The 15,311-nt window shown below is 56.6% G+C and overlaps 1 protein-coding gene across 12 annotated transcripts in view; it reads left to right on the plus strand.

The window, feature by feature from the left end:
- The window catches only part of PTK2B (protein tyrosine kinase 2 beta), a 141,100-nt gene that overhangs the window by 98,195 nt on the left and 27,594 nt on the right, over positions 1-15,311 (plus strand). For all 12 annotated transcript variants that reach the window (XM_075923314.2, XM_089777000.1, XM_075923318.2 and 9 more), the window contains 7 exons: positions 5,816-5,994; positions 6,787-6,874; positions 7,433-7,512; positions 9,065-9,127; positions 10,204-10,258; positions 10,915-11,055; positions 15,126-15,200. In XM_075923314.2, coding sequence (XP_075779429.1) covers positions 5,816-5,994; positions 6,787-6,874; positions 7,433-7,512; positions 9,065-9,127; positions 10,204-10,258; positions 10,915-11,055; positions 15,126-15,200 — 681 coding nt within the window. The remainder of the gene's footprint in view (positions 1-5,815; positions 5,995-6,786; positions 6,875-7,432; positions 7,513-9,064; positions 9,128-10,203; positions 10,259-10,914; positions 11,056-15,125; positions 15,201-15,311) is intronic.

The raw sequence follows: 15,311 nt of genomic DNA on the forward strand, positions 1-15,311 counted from the left end.
CTCAGAGGCTGGGGATGGGTGACGGAAGAGGGATCGCTTGACGATTCCCTGTGGATTCACTCCCTCTGGGACATCTGGCATTGGCCACTGTCGGTGACAGGACACTGGGCTAAATGGACCTTTGGTCTGACCCAGTTTGGCCATTCTCATGTAATTGCCTGGGGGCTCTGCAAAGCTATTACATGCTTCATGTCGGGGAGGTTCCTGGAGGTTTTATCACGCGACCTAATGGTTAGTTAAAGATGACTCTTTAATTCCTGGAGACTCGGCAACTCCCTCCCCCAGCACCCTTTTCCTGCTGGCGGGCGCCATGGATCAGTGCCTCCCCCTCCCTCCCCGTGCCTCCTGCCCATTATGATCAGTAAATCCCTGTAGGTCCGCTGGTATCCCCTTTATATCCACAGGTATCCTTGCAGGGCTCTAGCGATCAGCTGTTTGTGGCATTTGGAAAGCTCTGGAGGAGAGGGAGCACGAGCGAGCATGCAGCACTCAGGGGAGAGGCGGGATCAAGTGGGAAGAATTGGAATGGGGTCGGGCTTTGGGAGAAGGGGTGGAGTGGAGACGGGGCTTAGGGCAAAGTTGGGGGTCAAAAACCCCCTAGCACTTTTGATAGTTGGCCCGTTACCCTGATAGGAAATTTTTCCTAATGTCCAACCTAAACCCATTTAAGCCCATTGCTTTTTGTCTTGTCCTCAGTGGCTAAGGAGAACATTTTTTGTTCCCTCCTCTTTATAGCAACCTTTTTGTGTGTTGAAGACTGTTAACATTCACCTCCCACCCACCCCTTCAGCCTTCTCTTCTCCAGACTACACAAACCCAGTTTTTTCAATCTTCCCCCATAGGCCACGTTTTCTAGACCTGTAATCATTTTGTGGCTCCCCTTTGGACTTTCTCCACCTCTTTCCTGAAAGATGGTGCCCATAACTGGGCACTGTGCCCCAGCTGAGGCCCAGTCAGTGTGAAGTAGAGAGGAAGAATGACTCCTCCTGTCTTGCTCACAACACTCCTGCTAATGCATCCCAGACTGATGTTCACTTTGTTTGCATGAGTGTCACGCTGTTGACTCATTGTGATCCCGTACAAGCCCCCGATACCTTTCTGCAGTAGGGGTGTGAACGATTAGTTGACTATCCGATAAGCAAATGCTTATCGGATAGTCGACACACTAGTCAACGAGTTGCTTCCCCCCCTTGCTGCCTTTATCAGAAAGAGGCAGTGGGGGAGGGGAGAACAGGCGAGGGGGTGCTTCAAAGCGGCAGTGCTGCATGGAGCTTGGGGACAGATCCTGGGCTCCATGCGGCCCTGCAGCTTTGAAACCCTGCATGCAGCCCTGCCCTGGGCTCCATGCGGCCCTGCAGCTTTGAAACCCTGCATGCAGCCCTGCTTCCCAGCTGGCCCTGGGCTACATGGACCCCGGGTTCCATGCGGCGTTTCAAAGAAGCAGCACCATGTGGAGCCTGGGGTCAATAGGGGACTTCCCACTAACCTCATGCTTCATGTGGCGCTGCCGCTTTGAAACACCGCGAGGAGCACGGGACCAGCAGGAGACTGCTTGAGTCCCCCACTGGCCCCGTGTTCCCTGCAGCGCTTTTGCCTTTGACGTGTAACAGCAGCCTTGGGGACCTTATTGACTAATCGAATAGTCGATGCAAATTGTGTCAACTTTTCGATTAGTCCGTTAATCTAAATTTAACATCCCTATTCTGCAGTACTCCTTCCTAGGCAGTCATTTCCCAGTCTGTAGGCATGCAACGGATCATTCCTTCCTCATGGAGTACTTGGCGTTTGTTTCTATTGAATTTCATCCTAGGTACCTCAGACCGTTTCTCCAGGTTGTCCAGATCATTTTGAGATATGATCCTGTTCTCCAAAGTACTTGCGAGCCTTCCCAGCTTTATAAGGGTTCTCTCTACTTTATTATCCAAATCATTTATGAAGGGATGGAGAATCAGACCTGGGACAGATCTCTGGGTCCATTCCAGCTTGATTGTGAGCCGCTGCCAGCTCGTCTCTGGGTTTTCCAGTTTTTCAGCCAACTGTGTGCCCATCATGCAGTAGCTTTGTCTACCAAGATCTTCTGAAAAAACTTCTTCCGAAAGAGAACGTCCACACACACAAGCACATCGAAACAGCGATCTGCTTTTTCGAAAGCGAGCGTCCACACTGAACGGACGCTCTCTCACATGTAAGCTATGTGTGGGTGGAATGGCCACCAGGGCACCTGTGCTTTTTCCTCTTTCCTCTTCTTTCGAAAAAACTCCCTCTCGCTCGTCCACACACGCCTTTTCCCGAAAGAGTTCTGTTACAAAAAGGCTTCCTCCTCATAGAAAAAGGATTACCAACACCGGAAAAACCCTTCTGTTCTTTCGATTTACTTTCAGAAGAATGTGATTGCAGTGTGGACATAATTCAGGTTTTGTCGGAAAAATGACTGTTTTTCCGACAAAACTCTGTAGTGTAGACATACCCCCTGGGTCAACCCTGCTGCCTACCTCTTCTCCTCTCCTCAGCCTGGTTCATCCATGGAGCTAGCATACACTGAAGCAGGGACTGGTGATGCTTCCTTAGCCGATGTCCCGGGCCTCTTGCGTCTCTTGAAAACAATTTGCCCAGAGGTTCCCTCCAAAACCTTCGCCCTGCACTGAGCATTGAGAAGCCCGTAAATCTGCAACTGGTGCATTTCGAATGGGAGACCAAGGCCTGCCTTGGGAGGGACTGTTTAGCTGCAGGCCATGGAACGTCTTGGTTCAGGGCTCAAAAGGAGAGTGGTTAGAGAGGCACAGTTTGATGGCTCTTTGTTGGCTCGTCATGTGGTTCAGCGCTGAGCCTCGGGAGTTCCCGGTTTGATTCCTGTTGCTAGCAGAGATTTACTGCACGTCTGTCATGTCATCTCTCTTCGCCTCTGTACGAGCAGGCTAACGGTTCCTTTCTCTCCCTTGTTTGGCCTGCATGTTGTACGGGAAATGGATGGCCTCCGTCTGCTGTCCGTACAGCACCTGGCACAGTGGCTCTCCGAGCGCAGACGGAGTTTCTAGGTGCGACTGTTAGGTCTTCGGCATCCTGCTTTAAAGAGGCAACTTTGCAAGACGTGATGTAGTGGGGGGGTAGCTTGGTGGTTGCTATGCTGGGCAGTGGGTTGTGAGTGACCTCCACTGGCTGCTGTCTGCAGCACGGCCCAGCAGGGCAGGGGATGAGTCATTATGTTAGGGGGCTTCGAACCTGTCTGACCAGTATCTCCCAGAGAGCAGAACAATGGGAAGAAGGCGGAGTGGAGCCCTGGCTGGGGGCAGGGCTGGATGTGAGTGAGTTAGGTTTCTGTCTGGGAGCATGAAGGAGACAGCCTAGGGAAAGGGGCTGGAATTTAGGGGCCCAGTATCCCCCATCTCAAAAGGGGCTGAGGCATCCTAGGCCTGCCCTGTAACCAGATTACATCTGTGCTGTGCTGTGTCCTGGAGAAGCAATAAACTCCCTCTATTCTACTGGCTGGTGGAGTCTGTCCGTGCCATTACGGGGGCACAGGAGACGGGAAAACCCCAACACGCCGTCACAGAGGTCTGTGGGGAATTCCCATCCTTCCGTATTTTCCCTTCACTGTCACAAGCTCTCACCGCTCCCACACCTGGAAGGCGTCAGTTCTGTAGGGACAAGGCTGCTGAGGTGACAGAAAGGCTAAAAGCAACAATCCGTAGCTCCAAACCGAACAAAGTCATTTTGGAAATAAATAGGCCCCACAAAGGCAGGAAACTGAATTAGTGTTAACAGGCAAAAAAGAGTCCGTGATCATTTACCAACATGCTGAGATAACAACAGCAACAAGCGTAAGTCCGTCCGTGTATAGAGACAAATCCACCTCTGGTGTGGATCCATTGATTTGAGTCTAGTTGCAGAGACTCATAATTTGGCTCATAACCTGCCTTCCGTCTCCTTATGGCTGCCAAATGGATGTATACAAATTACATACAACTTCCAGGGGGTTGTTTTACCCAGCACTGACATGCAGCCACCTCTGGGGCAGAACATGGCAGCTAACAGGACACAGTGTGGAAAAAGTAGAAGGTGACGAATGTTACCGTATCAAAGCAGGTTGAGATTCGTCCGGCAGGATATAATTACTCAAGCTGGCATTTGGCCAAGGCACTTGGGTTAATTCTCATCTTCTTGCAGAAGGGAGACAGGGCACCTTTAATGACCAGGAGAGGTTAGGGTTTGTGTGAGCTGAGTCCCTACCTGTTATGACAGAGGGAGGCAACCCAGTGTGGCCACAAAGTTGCCAAAATGAGTGACGGCAGAAGGATTTCTTGTCCTAGTTCTTCCCATGGCGCCAGCTCCTGTGCTTATCAAGGCTCAAACTGGGGGCGGCTAGAAGGAGGAAGGTGCCGAGGAGACCACAAGTGCAGAGCTAGGAACAGTGTTCTGGGGGGAAGGTCGAAGCAGCCAGGCTGCCGATGTGATGAAAGGGGCCAGCCAACCACCCGGCTTTCACGTGGCCAGCTGGTGTCAATTGGTAGCGCTCCACTGAAGTTAACAAGAGTGGTACTGACTACCGCCGGGGGGGATCTGGCCCCATGGTGCCGTAAGTGGAGCAAGGAAAAGAAAAAATGGAAAATGTCCTTTATTTAGCTGCAAAACAAATTCTGCAGATTTTCCAAGGTTTGAGTGATAAACTATGAACCAAAGATAGCTGCAACATGACCCTGAAAACCACAGTTTGTATCCTGAATGTACCTAAACAAACTAGTACAGCTTGTCACCAAGTGTGCAAACAACTCAGTGACCTTATGTACTAGCTTTACTAGCTTTCTTTCTTTCTTTCTTTCTTTCTTTCTTTCTTTCTTTCTTTCTTTCTTTCTTTCTTTCTTTCTTTCTTTCTTTCTTTCTTCTGAAAAGCATCGTGAGCTTGCATGACATTACATTCATGTTCTGATTGCAGTTTTAAGGCATGGGGAGAGTGTATCAAAGTTTTAACAGGAAAATTTGAAAGAAATGTAACACCTGAACCTCCCGTCACTGGGCCAGATTCTCAGATGCTCCGTTAGATCCAGGGCAACGCCAAAGCTCAGCCCCAGGCCAGTGGTATTTCGTTACAAGGACAGCCTGTTGAAACACCGCGTTTGATCTCCCTGCAGGGAATACAGGGCTGGTGGCTGTGAGGCGGTAGCCAGTCTAAAAGCTGCATCCCAGTACCCTCTAGTGGGTGTAGTTAAAACAGCAGTGCTGTTTTTCCTTGGGGTTTATGGTTCATTGCTGATCACACACACTGGGGCTCTGGGGCCATTTGTAAAGCGGGTGGGGGAAGAGGGGTGCTGGGAGCTAGTGAATCAAACCTGTTAACTCTGGACATGACAAAAACTGTTGCAAGCCACGGGGTGCCACACCCCCAGACCCTCCTGTTCCAGCCTCCATGGGGCTGGCCCAGCACTAGACAAACTGTAGGCAGCTCCCGCTGCAGGGAGTGTGCGAATGTAACACAAGGGAGGCCCTGGGAAGCCCAGCACCCAAAGGGTTAAATGTGCCACCAGGATACCTGTGCCAAGTTACTGCTTGCTTGGAGGAAGGGGGTGGTACCACAGGGGAAGTAGGTGGTGCCACGGGGTGGTGCCATGGGGGAAGGAGGTGGTGCCACGGGGTGGTGCCACAAGGGAAGGAGGTGGTGGTGCCATGGGGGAAGGAGGTGGTGCCACGGGGTGGTGCCACGGGGGAAGGAGGTGGTGCCATGGGGTGGTGCCACAAGGGAAGGAGGTGGTGCCACGGGGTGGTGCCACGGGGGAAGGGGCTGCTGTGTCCTCGCTCTCATTCCTCCCCTCCCCCGCTGCAGGAGGTCATCAACTCCATCCTGCTGAGCGGCAGGATCGGGCCCGACATCCAGCTGGCCGAGTGCTACGGCCTGCGCCTCAAGCACGTCAAGTCGGATGAGATCCACTGGCTGCACCCGGAGCTGACGGTGGGCGAGGTGCAGGACAAGTACGAGTGCCTGCACGTGGAGGCCGAGTGGAGGTAGGAAGGGCCCGCGTGGCCGGGGAGAGCTCTCTGGCCTTCCCTGCCCTGAACAGGCAGCCGTCCGGGAGATCGCCATCGCGGGGGGCCGTAGGGGCGGCACGGACCCGTCGCGCTGGACCTGGGGCTCTCCCAGCTTCCTCTCCGCTGCGGCGCGTTGGGGATGTTAGACGTCGAGTCCCTGAATAGTCGTGGAACCGCAGCCACGCGTAACGGCTGCACGACAGACCCCGGGGGCAGCCAGCCCCACGCCCCGGGGGTCTCTAGCCAGCCTGCGTTGCTGCCTCTGTATCCAAGGCACCAGCACGGGGCCCCACGGAGCAGCCTCTGTCCACGGCAACCTTCCCTGTCCCCCCGCGCGTCTGCCTCTGCAGAGCAGGTGGGTGAGAAGCCAGCTTTTAGGCCGGCTTTCCCTGAGCACCAGCTCCTGCTGCTTTCTCCCCCCGCCCGCCCGCACTGCCTCTGTGGGGGAGCAGGCGGCTCTGTGGGATCTGGTGCTCGTGGGGAGCCGGCTTAAAAGCCAACTCCTCAGGGGCACTGGCTCCCTTTTTCCCCTCTCCCCCCGCTGCCTCTGATCCAGAGCAGCAAAGGGGGAGAACGTGTAGTCGGCAGGAGTAACCAGGCTTATCGGTTAACCGTGTAGTCGACTACACCTTGACAGCCCCACTGCCCGTTGCAGACTGGGATGGGCAGGTTGGGACTGCAGGGCATCGGCAGAGCTGGGCAGCGGGGACTAGATCCTTCCTCGGAAGAGCTGACACCCCAAGTAGCCGGCTGCTTGGTTTCTTTAAGGTATGACCTCCAAATCCGCTACCTCCCGGAGGACTACATGGAGAGCTTCCGGGAGGACAGGACCACCTTACTGTACTTCTACCAGCAGGTGACAGCGTTTGCCGTTAGCTCCCCGGGACAGCGGGCCGGTCTCCCCCGACTCCAGTGGCATTGTGCCGTCTCGCTAGTGTTGAATTTGGCCTCCCAGCCCTGCCCACCTGTGATCCCCCTGGCTTCAGCTGTTTCCCGGGGATCACGTGTCCTCTGTGGCCCTCTTGCTCTCCCCGCACTGGGGATGGATTGAAAAATGTTCTGTGCACCCCCAAATTCCAGAGAAGTCTATGGGAGCGGCGGGGGCCCAGCACGTACCAAGACCCGGCCAGCAGCTTCTGTTTGACCCGCAGCTGTGAAGTGGGACTCTCTGCCCTGCGGGGGGTGAGACTAGGGGATTGCCCCCTTCTGGCCTTAGCTCTGAACTGCCAGGGGCAAGAGTTATCCCTGGCGATTGAACAGCTCCAGGTCCTAAAATACATCTCTTTGCCCTCACACGTCCCAGCTGCATTCACACCCAGGCCTGCAGCCCGTGGCCCCCAGGCAAGGGGAGGGGCTGTGGGGGGAAATGCAGGACCCCTAACTGGCCTCTGGATCTCTCTTTCTGGCCTTGCAGCTCCGGAGCGAGTACATGCAGCACTACGCCAGCAAGGTGAGCGAGGGCATGGCCTTGCAGCTGGGCTGCCTGGAGCTCAGGTACGTACCTTACAGGGCAGGCGGCGAGCCACTAGGGCCTTGTTCCCAGGGGGGAAGGACCCTTCTTAAAGGTGCAGCCCAGCCACAGACCTTTCCAGCATGCTTGGATCCAGAGAGGCTGCACTGTCTAGTGGTTAATACAGCAGAAGGCAGGGAGCTGGGGATTGCTGGGTGTGAATCCTGGCCCTGCTGCTGGTTCGCTGTTTCCAGTGATTTCCCCTTCCTGTGCCTCAGTTTTCCCCCTCTGCAAAATGGGGTCGTGCTTTGTAAAGGGCTTGGATGATAGGGCCTGTTTAGGGTAGAGCATTTTCCTATTATGGTTCCCTTTGCCCCAAGCAAAGCAAAATAGGGGTGGCCGGGAGCAAGCCACCCGCACAGGGACTGGGGAGAAGTTCCGGGTTTCATTCGGGACGGGAGGGCAGGTCCTTATGACAGAGTCCCACCCCGCTTGGACATGGTGAGTTGGGAAGCTCGAGCCAGACTCCAGTGCCTGAAGCGGGAGGCTCAGGAGGAGGGAGAAGAGAGAAAGATGAAGAACTGGGCGCAGCTGATCCGTGGGCTCTAGTGTCCCGTGGCTCCCAGGCTGGTGGGGAATGGCTCTTTCATGCCCTTCAGCTGGAATAGCATTGGGGGAGGAGTGCGCATTCCCGCTGAATCGCTCCGGCAGGCCAGCTGGACTTGAGTGGCCGGATGTTTAGATGGGCCCTAATGAAAGTCACTGGAGAGATTCAACTTCAGGAGGCTCCTCTCAGGCCCAGCCTTTGGGCAAGGCGAGCAAGGCGGATGCACGCTGGATTGTGCACGCCTCCTGCAGAGTCAGCAAGGCAAAGCCCAGAGCCCTAGAAATTCCTCCGAGTTTTGCAGTGAGCTTATTGCTGACAAGAGGCAGAGACTGGGACTGCCCAAGGCTCACGAGGGTTAGCAAAAGTCTCCAGCTGCCCATGTTGAGTCTGAAAGTCCCAGAGCCGCCTGCTTTTCTGACTGTCGCTCTTCATAGTCCAGAAGGCAAAGTCTCAATCCCAAACCAGGATTTCATTGGGAATGTCACGTGTAAAATTCACAGCAGAATTTAGCCCAGCGCTATTTAAATTTAGCTCCAGACCTGGTTTGGAGTATTAAGCGCCCCAAAGCTGTGTAACACCGTGGCCACCATAGGTAAGCAGCTGAGACAGAGCCCTGGACTTTCTGCTCCAAGCCTCTGCCACTTGAGCTAAAGGAATAACTCCATTAGCCTATAGCAGTAGTAGGCTGGTTTCCTCTCTGAAAAAGAGCCATTAAAGGGGGATGCGACTTAGTTAGCCAACCCATTATCTTTGCATCTTATTTGGGCCCATTTGTTTGATGGTCCCTTTCCTGACTCTGGTCACAGTGTGACGCTAAGGGGCACCTGCCACGCCTCCTCTCATTTTGCATACTGAATGTAGGAATGAGCCGCCAGGGCCAACGGCTAATCGGCTCCCCTGGCATTTGGAGCCTGCTTGCATGCCCCCCGCAGAGGATGTGCAGGCACGAGGCCGGCATGTTGATGCCTGATGTGTCTCCCTTCTTGCAGGAGGTTCTATAAGGACATGCCCCACAATGCCCTGGATAAGAAATCCAACTTCGACCTCCTGGAGTAAGTGCCCTTTGTCGTTCTGTATCTGTCTCCGCCTGCTGGCCCGGAGCGTCCCAGCCCTCTCCGATCACAGGGTGTCCAATCCCATGGAAAGAACATCTCCTCCTGGATGCTATGTCCTGGGGACAGCTCCCTGGATGGCGGCATGGACGGAGACTCACCAGTTCGGTACCTAGCTGCCAGCACTGCTGAGCATGTCCACCCAGAGCCAGCATCCCTCCATCCCCGAGTCCCATCCCTGTGGAATCCACTGGGCGCAGTGCAAAACCAGGAATGGATCTCCGAGGGCTTGGGTTCTTCTAGGGTTCTTCCCAAATCCTGGCCAGGAGGGTGGAGTGGGATGCCCTCCGGATGTGACAGAAGTGTGTGGCTGTGTCTACACTGGGCCACTTATTCCAGAAAATCAGCCGCTTTTCCGGAATAACTTGCCAGCTGTCTACACTGGCCCCTTGAATTTCCGGAAAAGCACTGACGATCTACTGTAAGAAATCAGCCACTTTTCCAGAAATACTATGCTGCTCCCGTTCGGGCAAAAGTCCTTTTTCCAGAAAACTGTTCCGGAAAAGGGCCAGTGTAGACAGCACAGTAGTCTTTTCCGCAAAAAAGCCTTGATCGTCATTTTCGCGATTGGGGCTTTTTTGCGGAAAAGCGCATCTACATTGGCACGGACGCTTTTCCGGAAAAAGTGCTTTTCCGGAAAAGCATCCTGCCAATGTAGACGCGCTTTTTCCAGAAATACTTATAATGGAAAACTGTTCCGTTTTAAGCATTTCCGGAAAATCATGCCAATGTAGACGTAGCCTGTGTGTGTCCTTCAAAGCATCCTGGCTCGAATGCAGGGAAGAAAACCCAGAGTGGGCGGAGCTAGTTGAACTCCGGTCGCCACTGTTAAAAGACCCATCCAAGCCACTGGCCCAGGGCACTGGCTGCCTGTCTCGCATCCTCTGGCACCCCCATGCGCCCTTTTAGAGAGGCCCTAAGCCCCTGTGAAATGCGAATGAAAGGAGAGGGCGTTGCAAAGCAGCCTGGTGGATCCTTATCCCGTGCATTTATCTCTTGCTCTCACCACCTTTCAGGAAGGAAGTGGGCCTGGATCTGTTCTTCCCCAAGCAGATGCAGGAGAATTTGAAGGTGAGGCGCTGCTGAGCCGGGCCTGGGAGTCCGAGATAGATAGGATATATGTGGCCAGCCCAGGAGGCCAGGACGCCTCTGGAGAACAGCTCCACACTGCTGGGTTGAGGCACGAGGGTGAAATCCAGTGTCCGTGCGGAGGGACGAGACTTAGGGGCCACTCTAGGCCTTGGGACTAAGCCGGCTGTACGAGCATGAGTGGGACTTGAGCCATACCTAGGATGTGTCCCAGGGAAGGGAGCGGAACAGCCGGGAACTCACCCAAGTTCCTTGGCAGAGCTCCTGGGAGCCCAGCACTGCACGGCAGGTCGATGGGAAGGAGCATGGGGCATGGGGGGTGGCAGGGGAGCGCTTGCAGGAATTAACAGGGGTCAGTGGAAACCAGGGCTGAGGAGGGCTGGCAGAGCTGTGGAATAATTGGGAGGGAAAGGGGGGAAGCTGCGGGTCAGGGCTGAGGGGGCCTGGCAGAACTGTGGGGCAGTCTTAGAACCTCGGGTGGAGCTGGGTCAGCACTCACGTGCATTGGCAGAGACACCGTGTGTGTGGAGAGGGAAGCGTCTGGCCGTGCAGGGGCCTCCTGGACCGCCCGGCTTCCAGCTGTCAGGTCTTCCTGCCCCGCCGGGGGCCCGGCGCTGACTCTCTGGTGCCCCCCGCAGCCCAAGCAGTTCCGGAAGATGATCCAGCAGACGTTCCAGCAGTACGCCCTGCTGCGGGAGGAGGACTGCATCATCAAGTTCCTCAACACCCTGGCCTCCTTCGCCAACATCGACCAGGAGAGCTACCGCTGCGAGCTGATAGTGAGTCCCTGCAGGGGGCCGCAAGGCGCCGGGGCCCGGATCCGTCACAGGCCTCCAGCCAGCGCCTGTCTGGAGCCTGCGAATGCATCTTCCATGGGTTAATAACGCAGTGCTCCGTGGCCCGCACCGGGAGCAGGGCTGGGGGGCGGTGCTAGGATACAAGGGAGAGACGATGTTCCCACCTTTGCTGGCTTTCATATGCCCAGTGCCCAGTGCCATCGCTGACTGTGAAATTCACCCCTTCGTGAGGCTGGGGCAAAGGTCTAGGATGAATTACACCGTACCAAAGGCCTGATTCTGCTCCTTCTCACACCGTGTCACGGGGGTTACTCCTCGTTTACACCAGCATGAGAAGGGAATGGGCGTGGGGAGCTGAGCATCAGCGCTAGCCTGGCATCCTTAGCACCACATGCTGCCCCATGGATCAGGCAATGTGTGGCAGGCTATTTCCCAGCGTGTTGCTGGGAGTGACTAGGACCGGAGTAGGCAAATACCGGCCTACGGGCTGGATCCAATCTGCCAGGGTCCGGCCCCCATGCCGCCGTATTTGCCTGCGCCCCCGCAGGTACAGGGGATTATCGCTCCCATTGGCCCCAGATGGCTGTTCCTGGCCAATGGGAGCTGCAGTCGCAGGCCCCTGCGGAGGTGCAGGGAAATCTAGCGGCAGCAGCCCAACGAGCTAACCCCAGTGAACTGCTGCTGTTTTATTGCCCGCCCTGGACTAGGAGCTGGATGGGGAGGACTGAGGCTCAGAGACGCAGAGCCGACGTGCAGAGTCCCAGCTGCGAATGCCTAGTGGGATCACTGGGCAGGCCGTGACCGAGCCGTGGGAGGTACCTACAGGAGGAGACTTGCCTAAGGAGGGGAATAGCTCCCCCAGGGAAACCCCAGAACAGTACCAGTGCAGGGAGGGACGTGTCAGGCTGCATGCAGAAGAAGGCAGAGACTAGCACGGTCCCCAGGCCCGATGGCTGGAGTCGCCCGGCCTCGCGGTCTTGTTTCCGTCAGGGTGAGGAATCCGCGCCGGGGGAGCAGGCCGTTCCTGGCGCAGTCCCAAAGCCCGGACACAGACCTGCTCCGTGAACCCAGCAGCTCCAAAGAGCAGGCCGTGTCCTGGCTCAGGCATCCCCATGCCCAGGAGCTCTGCCCCGCTGCTCCCGAGGGTCACGCTCGCAGCCCCTCCTGCCGACGTTTTGCTGTCTCCATCGCGCACAGGCTGCAAAACCAATTTTCTGGGAAAGCCCTCGTTCCGCTCCGGGCCCATGCACAGGCCCACCCCCGGGCGCACAGCGCATGCGCGGCTCGGCTATGGCACAAACGCGGCCCAGTCCATCCCGGCTGTTGCTGTTGGCGCGCGCGCTGGGCCGTGTAGGGCCCCGAGGCCGTGGGGGGAAGGGTGCTGCGGGGATGTGGGTGGGCCGGTGCTGCGGGAGCTGGGCGCATAGCGCCTGATGGCAGCTGTAAGGGATGCCGCCCGCCCCTTACAGCTGCCATCAGGTGCCCCCCATCAGTTGGCGCCCTGGGCAGCTGCCTGGCTCGCCCATGCCTCCGTCCGGCCCTGGTTCCACCCACACCTGCCATGTGGCCTAGAACCCCCGGCCTCAGCCACAAGTCCCCAGATGTTTGTACCACATCCAGGGGCGGGACTCCTGTTCCTGAAGGACTGGTTGGCACCCAGCCTTAATCCTTGGCTTGGAGGCCACCCCCTGCTAGCAGCCACGTGTGCCTTTCGGTAGAGTCCCGGGCAGACAGAAAATTGGTATCCAGAGCCGCAGCTGCAACACTGATCCGAGGGTATCGCATCTGCAGATGCAGATACCCGCAGATATAAAGTGGATGGCTGCAAATGTGAAGGGCTCTAGGTGCTCAATCTGCGTCCACATCCTCCTCTGCAAAAATGAGCCGTGGATATCCACAGGTCTGCACGGTTCCACCTTCCAGCATAACAGCTGCACTGAAATGTTTGTAGGGGCCATTGTATAAATCAGTATAAACCCTAGTATTCCCCCTGTGCTACATCCTCAGCCACCGATTAACACCAGCTGGGGATCAGTCCTGGGGGTAGGCAATGAAAATGGAAAACCGCCAGTTTCCAACTGATACAACAAAATACTTGTTTATGCAATTGCCCTGTGGAACTCACCGCCACTTGATATCAGTGAGGGCAAAGTATCAGCAGGATTCCAAAACAGACTAGGCACTGATAGATTCAGAGACCATTGTGATTAAGAGGCCTGACCTCCTACATAACACAGGCCTGTACAGTCTCGTCAGGATAAGAACACCCTGAATTACGAGTCCATTTGACAGGACATAAAATGTATTCCCATTATAAATCCTCTCTCCTCAGGGACTAAGCCAGTCACTGATGGCGGTTAAATAGGACTTTCCCCTTGGGGTATATTGCTCCATTATAGGGTGTCTTGCACCTTCTTCTGGACCAGCTGGGCTTGGCCACTGTCAGAGACATGATGCTGGGCTAAGTGGGGCTGAGGAGGAGACAGGCTGTTCCCCCTACAGCAACCCCAGCTAGCCCCCCACAGGGCATGCTCCATCACAGGGCTTTCATTTCAGCCGCTCCCAGTTTGCCACCCTCTGATTGCAGCCGGTCCGAAAGGTGGCTCCAGACTCTGCCTCCGAGGCAGGGGAAGGGTCTGAGTTTGTGTTAGCAAATCTCCTGATCCGCGCAGAATTTCTCACGCAGCCAGAGGCTGCCAAAGCCCCAAGCTGCGGCCAGTATGCAGCAGCCGGTCCCGGTGCCTTTCACGTCGCGCCGGGGTGAGCCTGGCCGTAGGTGGCGGGATCAGCAGCCGCCGAGGCGCGTGACAAGCGCTGTGGGAAGTTCCAGGTCTCCGGGGACTGTGCCGGCCCTGCTCCTGCGGTTGCACCTCTCAGCTGTGCGCCCTTTTAAGTTTTGCTGGAGCCCATCTCTGAATCCCCGGCTTTTGTAGCGTTTCCGCCTGGAATGTAGACCCAGGCTCATCCCCCAGGCTCCCCAGCGCAGCTGCGTGTCCCCTTGGGAAACAGGGGGCCTTCCGCCGCCCCGCCTGCAGGACGCAGCAGTTGGACGGTCGTGAGGGAGCGAGTGGCGTGACGCCGTCATTGTCCTGGAGCTGCCGATGAGACACCGGCCTTCCCCAGCCCGGCAAGTGCTGTGATCCTTACAGCAGGGCCGGCGTAGCGGGGCTGGGTAGAACTGAACCCTGCCAGGCACTGGGGAGTGTCACTCCGCAAAGCAGTGTGGCAGGGTGCCTAGGCTGCACTCCCAGACCAAGGTGCCAAGGTCCCAGGCTGGGCTGCTGAGTGGCAGCATCCTGCACTCCCCAGGCGGGTGCTCCTTTGCGTCTGGAGACCCGGGTTCGAATCCCTCCTGTGAGGTCAGCGGTGGGTTTTGGCTGAGTTTCCACAGGGGGTGCCCAACTGTCCGCCAGGCGCGGCTCACGAGAGGCCCAGCAAGCGGCTTCCCATCCTGGCGGGTGCTGTGGGTGGGGACAGAGATAGGCCAGCAGAGCCATGGGTGTGGAAAGCCGGCAGAGCTACTCTCTGCGCTGCGCCGGCTCTCGGCTACTGTCCCCTCACAGAGCGTGAAGGCTGCCCTGAGCTGAGTTTGCCCCAGGGTGAGTCTCAGCCCAGTTCTTCTTGGGCAAGGGTCCACCCCACCCTTCCCTTGCCGGTGCTCGCGTTGCCGGCCTCCGCCGAGAAGCCAAGGACTGTGTGGGCCTCAGAGACTGAGCTGCCCTCTCCCCGGACGGTGCTTCCTGCAGGCCAGGGCTCTGCCGACGGTGGCCAATGCCAGAGGGACCCCTCTCTTGTCATCCTTTTCCAGACAAACAGGCTAGGGACACCCTCCCTGCCCATCCTGGCTAATAAGTAGTGATGGACCCAACCTCCAGGAATTTATCTCGCTCTTCGACCCCCTGTAGGTTCCGTTCTGTCAGTCTGGCCCCCTTGAGCAGCACTGGGGGCTCCAGCAAGCCCCTGGCTGAGAAGCTCATGGGAAAGGAGATGGGGAAGGGCTATTTTGGAGGCACAGCAAAGCTCACGCTCACATCCTCCTCTCGCCCTTCCAGCAAGGGTGGAACATCACGGTGGACCTGGTGATCGGGCCCAAGGGCATCCGGCAGATGACAAGCAAGGAAGCAAAGGTACGAGGGGGAGGGGCATAAATGCTTAGGAAAGGGCTTAGCCACCCCCCAGCATCCCACAAGTCCGGGGCTGGGACCTAGAGCATGTTCCTCTTCTAGCAGTTGAGGGAG

The sequence above is a fragment of the Pelodiscus sinensis genome, chromosome 3, assembly GCF_052426305.1.
Source record: "Pelodiscus sinensis isolate ZL-2025 chromosome 3, ASM5242630v1, whole genome shotgun sequence".
Taxonomy (NCBI): Eukaryota; Metazoa; Chordata; order Testudines; family Trionychidae; genus Pelodiscus; species Pelodiscus sinensis.